The 14,782-nt window shown below is 35.0% G+C and overlaps 1 protein-coding gene across 2 annotated transcripts in view; it reads left to right on the top strand.

The window, feature by feature from the left end:
• cntn3a.2 (contactin 3a, tandem duplicate 2) overlaps window positions 1–14,782 on the top strand; it is a 220,622-nt gene that overhangs the window by 159,657 nt on the left and 46,183 nt on the right. For both annotated transcript variants that reach the window (XM_087306662.1, XM_087306663.1), the window contains exons 12-13: window positions 2,290–2,417; window positions 10,870–11,039. In XM_087306662.1, the coding sequence (XP_087162788.1) occupies window positions 2,290–2,417; window positions 10,870–11,039 (298 nt within the window). The remainder of the gene's footprint in view (window positions 1–2,289; window positions 2,418–10,869; window positions 11,040–14,782) is intronic.

The following is a 14,782-nucleotide window of genomic DNA, read 5'->3' as shown; positions in this document are numbered from 1 at the left end:
AATGTCTGCTTATTCTTGGGACATTTTTACCTTCATTTTTTTCTTCAGCAAGTGAAAACATGCTCAATCGGATTCAGGTCAGGTGATTGACTTGGCCATTGCATAACATTCCACTTCTTTCCTATCAAAAACTCTTTGGTTGCTTTTGCAGTATGCTTTGGATCATTCTCCATCTAAACTGAGTTCTGAAGCATATTGCCTAATATGAGCAGAAAATACTGCCTGAAACACTTCAGAATTCATCCTACTGCTTTTGTCAGCAGTTACATCATCAATAAGATAATCAGTTACATTGACAGCCATACATGCCCACATCATGTCACTACTATCACCATGCTTCATTGCGTAGGATCATGAGCAGTTCCTTTCCTTCTCAATGCTTTTTTCTTCCCATAACTCTGGTACAAGTTGAACTTGATCTCATATGTCCATAGGATGTTGTTCCAGCACTGCAAAGGCTTTTTTAGAACTCTAATCTGGCCTTCATGTTTTTGAGGCTCACCAATGGTTTATATCTTGTGATATATTCACTCCGGTGAAGTATTCTCTTGATTGTTGACTCTGACACACGTACCTCCTAGAGAGTGTTCTTGATCTGGCCAAATGTTGTGAAAGATGTTTTTTTTCACCAGGAAAAAAATTTTTGGTCATCTACCACAGTTGTTTCTGTGGTCTTCCGTGTCTTGTGGAGTTGCTGAGCTTACAGGTGTGCTCTTTTCTTTCTTTAAAGAATGTTATAAACAGTTGTTTTGTCTAAACCTAATGTTTTTGCTGTCTCTCTGATATGTTTGTTTTGTTTTTTCAGCCTATTGATTGCTTACTTGACTGATAGTGACAGCTCTTTGGATCTCATCTTGATAGTTGACATTAACATATTACAAATGTTAATAGCACACTTGAAATGAACTCTAGACCTTTTTATCTGCTCGTTGTAATTAGGATAATAAAGGAATAACACACAGCTGCCCATGGAACAGTTTAGAAGTTAATTTTCCAATTACTTTTGGACCCTTAACAAGTGGGAGGCAAATCTGCAAATTGTTGTAATTCCTACAGCATTCACCTGATTTAGATATAAATACCCTAAAATTAAAGCTGACAGTCTGCGGTTAAACTACATGTTTATGTAGTTTAATAATAATGTTAATAATTAATAAATGTTAGAATTGTGTCGATATCCAAATATTTATGGACCTAACTATATAGTAGAATTCGAGAACATTACTATTACTTAAAATAAGTTGCAGATTTCTCTATTAATAAACTGGACATTAAAAACAAAAATCCTTGTAAACTTGAAATCCTTGAAATAATTCTTGTAAAGTAGATGTAAACTATATTTGTTATTAGGGAAAAATATAGCATTGTGATTTTATTTTTTATTTATTTTTTTATTTTGCAATATTTATTGTGATTATAAATACAATTCCACCTTGAATATCTATTTGGAAAGAATTTATTATTTTAGATTGATTGGGTTGATTCTATTGAGCAGTGCACCTGCATAAACAATCCATGGAATTCCAAAGCATGGAAAAGTTTTATTAAAAAAATATTCAAATAAATAAACAGCATTTTGTTTTCAGGGAACTCTAACTTTATTCAGCTTTACAGTAATTAAATAATCAAACGTAAATAATACTGTGTAGTTTTTGTTGTATAGACAAGTCATTAAAAATGTATTGTTATTAAAGTTAAAAACACACAGTCACAGGACTAAAAAAACATTTGCATAATGATCAATTATAATACAGACTCAACATTGCAGATACTGCGTGTGACTGTTATGAATGATCACATTGTAAAATCGATGCTGAAACGATATATCGTGCAGCCTTTTTTGTTATACAGAATTATTAAACATGGCTAATTGTTATTAGAGTTACTAGAAAATAACAATTAAATGAACGCACTTCAGAATTACAGCCACTTATTATGTACAGGAGAAAATAAGTGTTTGCGTTTTCTAAGATTAAGTGTAATAGTCCTGAAGGGTCTGAAGTCTGATTCTAATAATAATTGGGTGGTGGATTGAGCTAAAAAAATGCTCTGCTTTACATTTCAGTGGCTGCCTCGTGTGAGCGCACATTCTTCAGCTTCATTGGCTCTCGGGCAGCTGTATCAGTCAAAGATTTATGTGCCATTCTTAAGAAACACATATTATGTTCCTCTTACCCCATTTTTACTGTTCCCGACAGATAAAAACACATTTACACACAGGGATCCAGCTCTATTATGAGTTAACCAAGTTTAAATGTGATTTGAGAGGATTGTGGTTTTCTCCTTTAGGATAACTTTTCTCCCTGATGGAACGCTTAGACTCACAAATGTGACCAAGATGGACGGGGGAAACTATGCTTGCTTGGCTAGAAACCAGTTTGGTACGGCCAGCACTTCGGGAAGACTGTTGGTCACAGGTAAGGATTACTGTAACAGTATTACTTTCTGGCTTGCTCTCTGCTTTTCCTGCAAAGACGAGTCATTTTAACTGTCATTCAGCTGCGGGGATGTTATACTTGGTGTAGTGATTTGTCTGCAAACTCTGGGGGCTTTACAGTTTCGGGCAACTGTGGTTCTTGGTTGCGGCTGAACAATTAATCAAAGTCAGGACAGTTTCTTAAAGGGGAAGTTCACGGAGAAAGGAAAATTATGTCTTTTTTTTACCTTTGTCTCACATATCTTACTTCTGTGGAACAAAAGCAAAGATATTTTAAAGTGAATGTGAAATCAAAGTTGATGATTCTTTTTGGGTTTGTTGTGCACTCTCAGAAAGGTACACAAGCCATCATTGGGGTGGTACCTTTTTAAAAGGTACATGCTTGTAGCTAAAAGGATCATTCTTGTACCTAAAGGTTACATATATTAAGGTGCTTTTTCCACTGCATGGTATAGTGTGGTTCAATACCACTTAATTTTCAAGGCTTTTCCACTGCGTTCCATAACTTGTACCTGATATTTTGTAGGACCACTTTGAGTGAGGTTCAAAGCAATCCTTTCCATTACCAAAACACAAAGTATACACACTGCTGATCACCGATAGGTCAGAAAGAATCGTCACTACTAGCTTCATTACCAGGGAGAGACCAAACATGGTATATTTAAATAGTCAGCAGCAGCCACTGCTGTATTGTAAAGTCTATATTGTGAGTTGTGAGCTAGCCAAGGAGCAGATCCAGCATAATCGGAATGGGACAGGAATTAAACAATGATGCCACTGCAGTAGAAGCAACAGCTATTCAAATAATTTCACTTCATGCAGTAAATTCATTTTGAGGATTGCTAAACTGCAGATAAAATCTAAACTGAGGCGAGCCAATCCTGCAAAAGCATACCCTACCTTACCACACATTGGAAAATATATACTATTGTGCTGTTTTGGTACTACTATGTAACTTTAAGGTATCAATATGGACCCTTTAGGTACAAATGTTTATCTTTTGAAAAGGAATACAACCCTAGTGACAGCTAGTTTATCTTTATTTCTGAGAGTCTACTTTAGGGTTTTACCCACAGCCATTTAATCAGTTCCTGATGGACAAAATCAAGGCATTGTTTTTTGTTTGTTGTTTTAAGATGCCAGTGCACATCACAAAAAGGAAGAAAAGAAACATTATAGACATTCCCAAATGCTTTAAAAGGGTGCAACAGTTCCACACCCTGAATGTAAAATTAAAAGTAGTTATGTAAAATTGGTTATTTAAACGGGGCATATATACGACTTTTTGTTTTCTAACAAATTGTGAACAGTGTGTAATGAAACCTGTTGACTGGTTTATTTTAAATGAAATTTTTGCAGTGAAAAAACAAAATCAGAATTCTGCATACATCTCCATTATGCGTAATTACTTCCAAATCTAATAATAAAGATAGAATTACAATATAAATGAGGTCAGGGCTGCGTTCAAAATCAACTACTACTCAGTAGGTACTGCATTTGAATTAAAATGTAATACTCAATTGTTAGAAAAGTACACATGTTTATGAATGTGAGTAGTAGGATTGGAACTCGGACATACTACATTTGCCATTTTGTCATGATAGCGTGACCTACCCGCATCAGTTGCGTTGCTTTAATCCTATTTAAGAATTTTCTTGGTACATCATGGGACAGCGTATTGTGCATTGGATGCGCACTTCAGAATACTGCCTGAAGTAGGTCATCCGTGTACTTTTCGAATACTGTTTTTTAAATTCTATGAATTCGAACATACTACTCAGTGTGCATATTGTTTTTAGTGTACTATATAGTATGGAAGTATGTGATTTCAGACAGAACTCAGGTGTCAAAAAGTCAACTTTATTTGAGTTTTGATTGATGATGTCATTAGGCTTAGTCACATGGCAAGCAAAAACCAATTAACTTTCATGTCATTAATAAATACTTGATATTTAAACTAGACTTTGTATACAGAGTTGATCAATGATTTTCGTGAGATAACTATGAAAGTTTTCTAAAGTGTTCTTAAACTTTCAAAAAGGGATGTACTGATAATGGAAATTAAATAAACTGGAAATTGTGCACAGTACTGATAACCGATACCTTATTACAGTATATTTGTAAGCCGATAACCGATATATAAAACGATAAATACACATCATAATAAGCCTGATTACAAAAAAGATAAACAAATAGTGGACAAAAGGCAGAGATAATCCATCATTTATAACCTGAAAAAAATTAATAAATAAATTTTATATATATATATATATATATATATATATATATATATATATATATATATATATATATATATATATATATATATATATACATTTAGTCATTTAGCAGACGCTTTTATCCAAAGTGACTTACAAATGAGGACAAGGAAGCAATTTACACAACTATAAGAGCAACAATGAAAAAGTGCTATAGGCAAGTTTCAGGTCTGTAAAGTCTTAGAAGGAATTAGTAATTTTTTTTTGAGTACAGTTAGTGGTATATCCAGAGAGGCAACTGCAGAGTAGGAAGTGAAGTGGAGACTAAATAGTTGAGCTTTTAGTCGTTTCTTGAAAACAGCGAGTGACTCTGCCGTTCTGATGCAGTTAGTTGAACGCGAGCGTTCGTGAAAGTGATTTCTTCCCTCTTTGGGATGGAACCACGAGGCGATGTTCATTCACAGAACGCAAGTTCCTGGAGGGCACATATATCTGCAGAAGTGAGAGCAGATAAGAAGGAGCAAAGCCAGAAGTCGCTTTGTAGGCAAACATCAGAGATTTGAATTTGATGCGAGCAGCAACTGGCAGCCAGTGCAAAAGGATGAGCAGCGGAGTGACATGTGCTCGTTTAGGTTCATTGAAGACAACTCGTGCTGCTGCGTTTTAGAGCAGCTGAAGAGGTTTGATAGAGTTAGCGGGAAGTCCGGCTTGTAGAGAGTTGCAGTAATCCAGTTTGGAGAGAACAAGAGCTTGAACAAGGAGTTGAGCTGCATGTTCAGATAAGAAGGGTCGGATCTTTCTGATGTTATAGAGTGCGAATCTGCATGATCGAGCAGTTCTAGAAATTACTCGTTACGTTAAGGCTTTTCACCATTTTGGATGCAGTAATGGTTGCCCCATCCATCTGGATTGAAAAGTTATGGTGTAGAGTCGTGTATATATATATACAGTATATATATACACACACATATGTATGTATTTTTTTATTATTGGATTGTTGATGATGTAAAAGAGTTTATCAACAACTTCTGATATGGCCGCTAAAATGTCATGCATTTCAACTTTTATACTATCTTCGAGTCCATTTTTAGCTTAAAAATTATTTCAAATGCTTAAAATGTTTCCTTTGCATGTTTGGAGGCACTTTTCCTTTAAGCAGCCTGCATTGCATTAAAGGTACAAAAGTTATCAAAACTACTTATCAAAAAGTCTTGTCAGTTTTCCAAGTTTTAGGAACAACAAATAATAAATTGTCTTTGACAGTAGTTGTTCATTTGGTATCAGAAGTGGCTTATATGAAAAGCAGAGGCCTCTAGATTATGCATGTTTTACCAAAATAAAATATGATCATGTCTTGATTTTTATTTATTTAATTAGGACAGTAAGATCTTACTTTGCTCATACAAAATCCTTGTCACTCAACAAAAATAATGTGCAGTATAGAATATAAAGTCACGGTGCAGTGGAAAAAGAATTATTATTGTGTATGACCTCCTGGCTTGGAGGACTGCATCTATACATCTCTGCAATGATTTAAATAATTTATTAATAAAGTCATCTGCAGGACTCCCAGAGTTCGTCAAGACTCTTTGGATTTATTTTCAATGCCTCCTCCTTCATCTTACCAAGACATGCTCAATAATGTTCATGTCATGTGACTGGGCTAGCCAATCCTGGAGCACCTTTGATGTGGAGGCTGAAGTATGAGGAGTGCTATCCTGCTAAAGAGTTTACTTTGTCTTGATACCTTAGGCTATTGATGTTGCCATCCACTCTACAGATCTCTCGCACTACCCCATACTGATTGAATCTCTAAACCAGGGGTCACCAATCCTGCTCCTGGAGAGCCGGTGTCCCTGCAGGATTTAGCTCCATCTTGCCTCAACACACCTGCCTGGATGTTTCAAGTACACCTAGTAAGACCTTGATTAGCTTGTTCATGTACGTTTGATTAGGGTTGGAGCTAAAATATGCAGGACACCGGCCCTCCCAGATCAAGTTTGGTGACCACTGCTCTAAACCATGATTTTTCTTTCACCAAATTTGACTGATTTCTATGAGAATCTTGGGTCCATGCAGGTTCCAATACGTTTTCTGCAGTATTTGTAATGATTGGGATGATTCATCTTAAAAACTAGAAGTCAAGTTATTTTTTGTTGCTCTTACAACTAGGATCAATAACAAGACTTTTATCAGGTAAGGTACATTTTTGAATATAAGCCCTTGGTATTGTTGACGTCTCGCTCTACTGTTAATCTAGAGCAAAAATATTGAAATTCACACAAGTTTGGAACAACACATGTAAATCAAAATGTACTATATTTGAACATGATGATTCAGGCTAATCTACCCTATCCTGACATGCCAGTTACTTCAAAAAAAGTAAATATGAGGCTGCGCAATTGAAACACTGTTGATGCATATAGCTTGTTCAGTTATTATACTGTAATGCCTTCCAAAAGGGAAAGTTGTTTGATTTCTTTCTGCAGCTTACATGCTCCTCTGGTGTAATGTGACGGGTTGAGCAGTTCAGCTCTCCAACTGGCAGCTTTTTTTTTCTCTCTCTCTCAGCTGAACTCAACAGAGATGGGATACAGTGGCTTTTTGTGTGTTGTTGTAATTACCCATTTTCACGCTCCGCTTATGGCATTGCAATTACCCTGGATTACACTAATGGAGTGTGTGAGAGTGTAGGTTATAGGTTGAACGTGCACAATTTAGAGAGGAAAATATAGAATGCTGCATTTGCACTCTGGGTTTTGCTGAGATTAGTGCATGATGCTCTTTTTGCAGCAAATTCCTTTCCTGCAGATTTGAATATAAATCGGAGAGAACGTAAACCTGCGCATTAAGGGCTCCTGGGTAAACAAACAGATCTTGTTAAAGGGGTCATATCGGTTGAGTAGAAATTATATTTTCCTTGATTGTTCCAACTAAGAGAGTTCATCACAATATATTGCATTTTCAGAAGTTGAAATAAATATGTAATTTAAAAAAAAACTCATATCGAGCCTATTTCATTTCCTGATGCGTTTTTTTTTTTTTCATTCGGATGCTTTCCATAATGGATTACTCTCCTCGTAATTTCAAATGCAAATAACTAGAGAATATAAAAAGACATTAGCTGTTTTTAATAATTGTTTTATAGAACAATCCCTTTGAGATATACCGCTTTGGACCACTTGAAAGCTGTTATCAGGTCTCTGCATTAGCCAAATATGGTACTTATGCATTTTAAGTAAATTGCTTGCATGTGTGTGTGTTCTTCTTCTGATTTTCAGACTAAAAATGATACTTACAACTTTTTTTGCAGAAATAAATGACAAAAGGTCAATATTAAATCTTCTGTGTTTTCAGATTTTAAATGTTGGGGTAAAAAATATGCATTTAGTTATTATTCCATTAAAATTGTCATTTATTTATTAATTTCAAACACAATCAAAAAAGTAAACGTAACGCATATTTTAATAGTGTTGGTCACCACTAAACTGTCTGACACAATTCTACAATTTATTGGAAGCTGAGAGCTATTCACTGAATGAGAAGCTCATCTTTTGAATGGTTTACTAATGACCGTGAGCGTTTTGAGCACTGCTTATGCACCCTGCGTGTCTCGCGTATTAACTGCCTGCTGTGCATTTTTGCCATTGCTCGCTATGCACACACAGTTAAAATAAACTCAACTCTGAGTGGAAAAGGCATGTTACATCAGTCACTTTTTTTCATTCGCCATTCAAATGAAGGCAGAGGCAGGGTTTCCATTGAGGTAACAGCAGTGTTTGTGTTGTCAAGAAGATTATGGAGACTTTTAAAGATAGAGTGACCAGTGGTTGCAGTTTCCAGTTATCCACAGCTGTATCTCAAATCTTAAATTTCACAATATTATTAAATATTACAATTATAACAATATGCAGATAGGGGCCAATCATACCAAACGTGCTTTTTGTATTGAGGCGCCTTTTTTGAATGATTTACTGACGGCTGCAAGTGCTTTGCACACTGCTTATGCGCCATGTGCACCTCGCATTTTAACCGGCCACTGCGCCTCGTATTTTTGACGTTGAAGGTCAACTCTGAGCAGAAAAAGCGTGTTACATAAGTCTCGTCTCTTTCATTCTCCAATTAAATGAAAGCAGAAACTGGGTTTTCGTTAAGGTGACAGCAGTGTTTGTGTTGTCAAAATGACTAAAGAAACTTTTAAAGATGTAGGGGAGACTTGTGGTTGCTGTTTTGAGTTATCTGGTGCGGAATGACTCACAGATCTTGAAATTCACAATATTATTAAATATTAAAATTATATTAATATCAACAGCAATACTTTTGCACAATACGCAGCTGATTCAGTAATTTCCTAGTGACATAAAAAGCGTACCGTGCTGCTTTTTTCCTTGTCAATAAAAAAGGCAGTGTGGTGCACCTCACACATTTTGGAACGTACGGTAAAAGCGCATTCGGTGTGATCGGCTCCTAATTAATTGATTTATGTTCAATCAAATTAAAATTGTAAAAAACATTAAGTTAACAATCTGTTTACCTTGGGACTACATTAAGGGATTGTTTGGAACCCATTTAGTACACTGTGGGTTGAGCGTAGATTTTGTAAATCCATTAGACTCCACATCAAAAACATAGAGAAGGTGAATGCTAAGCCTTTTTTCCTAGATAAACCTGCAGTTTCCAGCCTATAGAGCATGGAAGTAAAAATCCTATTCATTTTTACAATAGAGAAATAGTTTTAGCAATACTGTATAAACCTTTCATGACAGAACTACTGTGAGCTCTGAGGTTGTTAATATGCTGCTGTTGAAGTCTGTGGAAATACATTGCAGTGCTTCATCATGGGATTAGTACTGTAGTTCATTCATTGGTAAGGATACAGTTTCTTTTCTTTGTCTGTTTTCGATTTTCCTACTACAAACATTTTTGCTGTAAATCTTGGAGTTGGTTGGTTGGTTTTCAGGCTCAGGGTTTATTTTATTTTATTTTTGTTTTATTATTTTATTTTATTTTATTTACATGTTTTCTTTGTTTTTTATTGTTTTTTGTTTTACTTTATTTTGTTTTATTTTTTGCTTTATTTATTTTTTTTCTATTTTTTATTTATTTATTTATTTATTTTACTTGGTATGTTTTATCTTATTTATTTATTTATTTGTTTGTTTGATTGTTTGTTTGTTTTACTTGGTTTGTTTTATTTAATTGTGTTTATTTTGTTTTGTTTTATTTATTTTGTTTTATTTTATTTTATTGTATTTATAAAATATTTATAGTCATAGTATATTTATAGTTATTGTTACTTTTTGCTTTATTTTGTTGTATTGTGTGTGTGTGTGTGTGTGTGTGTGTGTGTGTGTGTGTGTGTGTGTGTGTGTGTGTGTGTGTGTGTGTGTGTGTGTGTGTGTGTGTGTGTGTGTGTGTGTGTGTGTGTGTGTGTGTATACATATCTATATATATACATATCTAAATTTATATATATATATATATATATATATATATATATATATATATATATATATATATATATATATATATATATATATATATATATATAGTTTTTTTATTTAGTGTTTTATTTATTTTTAGATCTATTTTGAGTTAACTTCTTGTTTAATTGCAGGATAATTAATTGAATATTTTAATTGGCTTGTGATTACCCCAATGAAAAGTTACAGTGATTAGTGTTAAATTCAAAAAGCATCAAATAGAAAAAAATAGGGAACTAGAAAAAGTATTAATAAACTTTAACTGGATCAGCATGTCCATCTGAATTGGGGTTTAAATACATTTAGAGTTGTGCCAGAACAGTTCTGGGCACTAACATTTTTCACAATATCTTTAATGTTCCACAAAAGAGAGAAATTCATACAAGTTTGAGATGATCTAAAGGTAAAGGATGACATAATTTAAATGTTTGCATAAAGCTATACTTTGTTTTATTTATATGAAAATATAATTTAATATTTAATGAAATAATATTCCAAATAAGAAACTAAAACATCCACTAGGTGATTATAAATTCAATTAAAGTCCTTTAAGTCATTGAGACATTTATTCATTTGATTTGTTTAAATCTGACTCTTTCAGAAATCAATTAAATGGCTCTTTGTGAATGGAATTGAATTTTTGGGATTTTTTGTAACTTTTAGTATTTATCCAACTAAATCAACCTTATGGCAGGTCATTAAGTGAAGCTGTGTGTTTTTTTTTGAGCAGATCCCACACAGATCACGCAGGGTCCAATGGACATGGAGATCATCGTGGGCGAGAGTATCGTACTGCCCTGTCAGATCTCCTGTGACCCTGCTCTCGATGTCTCGTTCTCTTGGGCCTTCAATGGGCAGCTGCTCAGTAAACTCGACCAACATTATGAGCATGTGGGTGGGGTAAGTCAGACTTTACTACGTCTATATTCTGTAATATATTGTTTAATGTGTCATAAACCTGTGTACAAATTTCCGACAAATGTTAAGCATTTCAACCTTACCATACAGTATCTTAAAGGTACAGTACACTAAATAATTTCTGCTTTATGTTGCTTATGTTCAATTATTTTAACCCCTTTCCAGTGTCAGTGGCCAAATAAAACGTAGAAGTGAAATATGTACTATTCAAACTATCCCAATGTTTTATTAGATATGGTTTAGTTAGATTTTTTTTAATAAACACTTGGATTACCGCTGAAGTGAAAGCTTTACAATGTAAATAAAAGGTCAAAAAAGTTCAAGAATCTCAAGTTCCATGTAAAGTGAATGCTCTATACTAAATATTTTTATTTTAGATTAAATATTTTGAAACCTGAAACTGCTATATTATCAAACCCAAATGTATAATCAAGTTATGTTACGAATTTGAAGTTGATTTTGACTAAACTGATCAAACTGAGTGGCGAAAGGTTTTCATGTCATTACCACATTTTTTTGGCGCAGAGCAGTGATAATCAGATGAAACCATCTGTGTTGTCCTGTAGGGGTGTTACCCATTTGTCTGTCCTAAAGATTTATGTTACTTGATTGTGTCAATGTAGTTTAGTTGGTTTTACTGACAGCGAAATGATGTGGCTCAGTGGCGCCTTACAGCAAGAAGGTTGCTGGTTCAAGTCCCAGCTGGGCCAGTTGGCATTTCTGTGTTTTCATGTTCTCCCTATGTTCACGTGGGTTTCCTATGGGTGCTCCTGTTTCCCCCACAAGTCCAAAGACATGCGGTACAGGTAAATTGGGTAAGCTAAATTGTGTATGAGTGTGAATGAGTGTGTAAGGATGTATCCTAGTGATGGGTTGCAACTGGAACGGCATCCTCTGTGTAAAACGTATGCTGGATAAGTTGGCGGTTCACTCCCCTGTGACCCCTGATAAATAAAGTGTCTACGCTGAAGGAAAATGAATAAATGAATGAATGGTTTTACAGATTTTAAGAAATTAAAAAATATATAACTTTATGTTTTAAGTTTTTTAAGTGAAAAAGAAGAAAATGTCTTGTTGAATGTGAATTGTACATTTCGGAAGGTGTGTGGCCTGAGCACCATTGCTATTGATAAAACATTCAATTGAAGTCAATGAAGATGTCCCAACTCTCTCTCTCTCTCTCTCTCTCTCTCTCTCTTTCTCTTTAAACTTGGTTTATACTCGACACGTTTGCTAGTTCACTTGAGTGCGCAGGGCGCATATGACGTCATTGCGGAGTTTGCGGAGGTTCGCTTTGGGTGGGGGTGACATCATTTTGGCTGGCAGAGCGCAAAGTCTATGCGGCACCGCGTTTTATATGAGTTGAATATGAATCACTTTGAAGAGATTTAGTCTGAAACAGGTAAACCTTTACAGACATCTCTATGATTTATCTATGCGTGATCATAAGGATAACCTTATGGACAATAATTATTGGCTAGAAATTGCAACAGTAGTGGGAAAGGCAGAAAGTTTTTGAAAAGTTTGGAAAAACTTTTCCAAAGGAATGGGTAAGGATGGGTAAGTTTGTTGAAGCCAAAACAGATTATTAAATTACAGAAATGTGTTTTTTTTTTTCACTATTTATTTTGAATTAAAAACAATTTAATAGCTACAAAACTATAATTGAACAAATTATTTATTTGATAACTTTATAGGTGATAATGGTTTATTCCTAAATATATATTTGTAGAGCAAACCATGTTCTGTTGTCATTAATATTTTAATAAACTCTGATAGGTAAAACTGTCCGAGATATTAACAAAAGCCAGTTATGCCGAGTTCAGACTGCATGATTTTCAAACTAGTCGTGTCACAGATGTTTTCACACTGCATGACTATCTGGCCTAGCGTTTCGTCGCTGCTTTGTTTACACTGCAAGATGGTTCGGCGACATGGACATTCACATTGCATGACTTTATTATAGGGAGAATCGCCAACAACTTCGTCCAAACTACCTCTCACAGCCAAAAACACGTAGTATATCTTTTGTTATTAACTACATAATGAGAAAGAAGCCTTTAATGGGGTAGAACATGTACATGTTTGCTCACCTGGGTTTAAAGGGAATTAGCCATTTCTCCTCAACGTTGATAATAAACTAATTTCTTTCTGTATGAAACGTCAAACAGACACGGTTGTCCTGAGTCCTGTCAAACCTCCACTAGTTTTCCCTCCATTTCGTTGGTCCAAATAAACCGAAAAAGAGCGCTTTTACCTTCTCCCCCAGCCTCCCGCTGGCCTGCAGCAGGTATACACACACGCACACGCAAGTGAATGCTGCTCTCTCATTGGCTGTAGGCAATCGCTGATGTTATTTTCAGTCAAAACTCAATTCACACAGCATGATTTGAATCGCCGACAGCTCCAGATATTTAGCACGCCAAATATCTCACAGGCATCGGCGACTCGTCGGCTATTCTCTCAGATCGCGTCTTTGATCGTTCATACTGTGTGATTGTCACAGCGATTTGCCTGTGATTTCAGGCATTTGTCGGCGATTTCTCAAAACCTGTCGGCAAGCCAAAATCGGGGCTAAAATCACGCAATCTGAACTCGGCATTATGCATCAAAGATTGAGTAAAAAAAAAATCCTGAATGGTTATAAAATCGTTATAATCATTAAAACAATTTATAAAATAGAATTTGTTTAAAAATCTTGAACATTAATGATATGGCGTAGTTCCTACTTTTATGGTTATCTGTCTGATTTTACGTTGGGTTTCTTTGGACCGCACCTTGTTGTTTTAAAGAATATCTCAACGTATCAAAGTATAAAAGCCTTGTCCATTTTGTGAGGTGTGCGTGCAGTCAGCGGAGGTGTGTGATGCGGCGCCAGGCGAAAGTACAAATCAGGCTTTATCTATGGCTCTGGTCCAGGCTCCACTCCTTCCTGAAGCAGTCATTGACAGGTAGTTTAACAGAAGCATTGTTTGTTTACCAAAGTCGCGAGGATGTTATTGTGGTACCGTAAGCAATTCCCCATACCTAATTGTTGTATGCAATTGCAATGTTTTGTTGACTTTTAACCAACACTGTACATAAACATCATGCTTTTGCATTCATGCATTCTCCTTGTGCACCAGGTAGTTTGGTTTAGTTTATTTTACTATCAGGGCTTGACATGAACTTTACCAGCCACTGTGGCTGGTAGATTTCCAACATTACTAGCCACTCGCCATTTTCACTAGCCACACTTTTCTTGTTGAGAAAATATATTTTGCTTAAATTTGACTTTGACATGCTAAATTACTTGATTTTGATATTGTGTTATGTCCACATGCATTCTCATTCATTTAACTTCTTGTGTGTATTGTGTATTAGCTTGCTCAGTGTGCATGAGCAAATGCGTTGTGTCGCAATGCAATCAGTTTTTATTTCACGACTCTTCAGGGCTCAAAATTCCCAAATTTATCTCTGACCACACCAAATAAGTATTTCCTAGCCACAATTTATTAATGTATAAAAACAAGCAAATTATAGCTTTATAGGTGAACTTTTTAATTCAACAAAACTTTTCTTTAAAAAAAACATTACATTTAAAAAATAATTATTGTCATGTATCTAAAATATGCACAGTAATCTGTCCTGGCTAAAAGTCTCAGATCACCAGTTAACTACACATAAACTACACGTCTCTATTAAAGCAATGTTATTGTAAAAAATTATAATTAAACCGTATTAAC

This window comes from Danio rerio, chromosome 23 (assembly GCF_052040795.2).
Source record: "Danio rerio strain M-AB ecotype USA chromosome 23, GRCz13ab, whole genome shotgun sequence".
In the NCBI taxonomy this organism is placed as follows: domain Eukaryota; kingdom Metazoa; phylum Chordata; class Actinopteri; order Cypriniformes; family Danionidae; genus Danio; species Danio rerio.
Note: the sequence above shows the minus strand (reverse complement) of the source record. Positions and strands in the feature narration are given on the sequence as shown.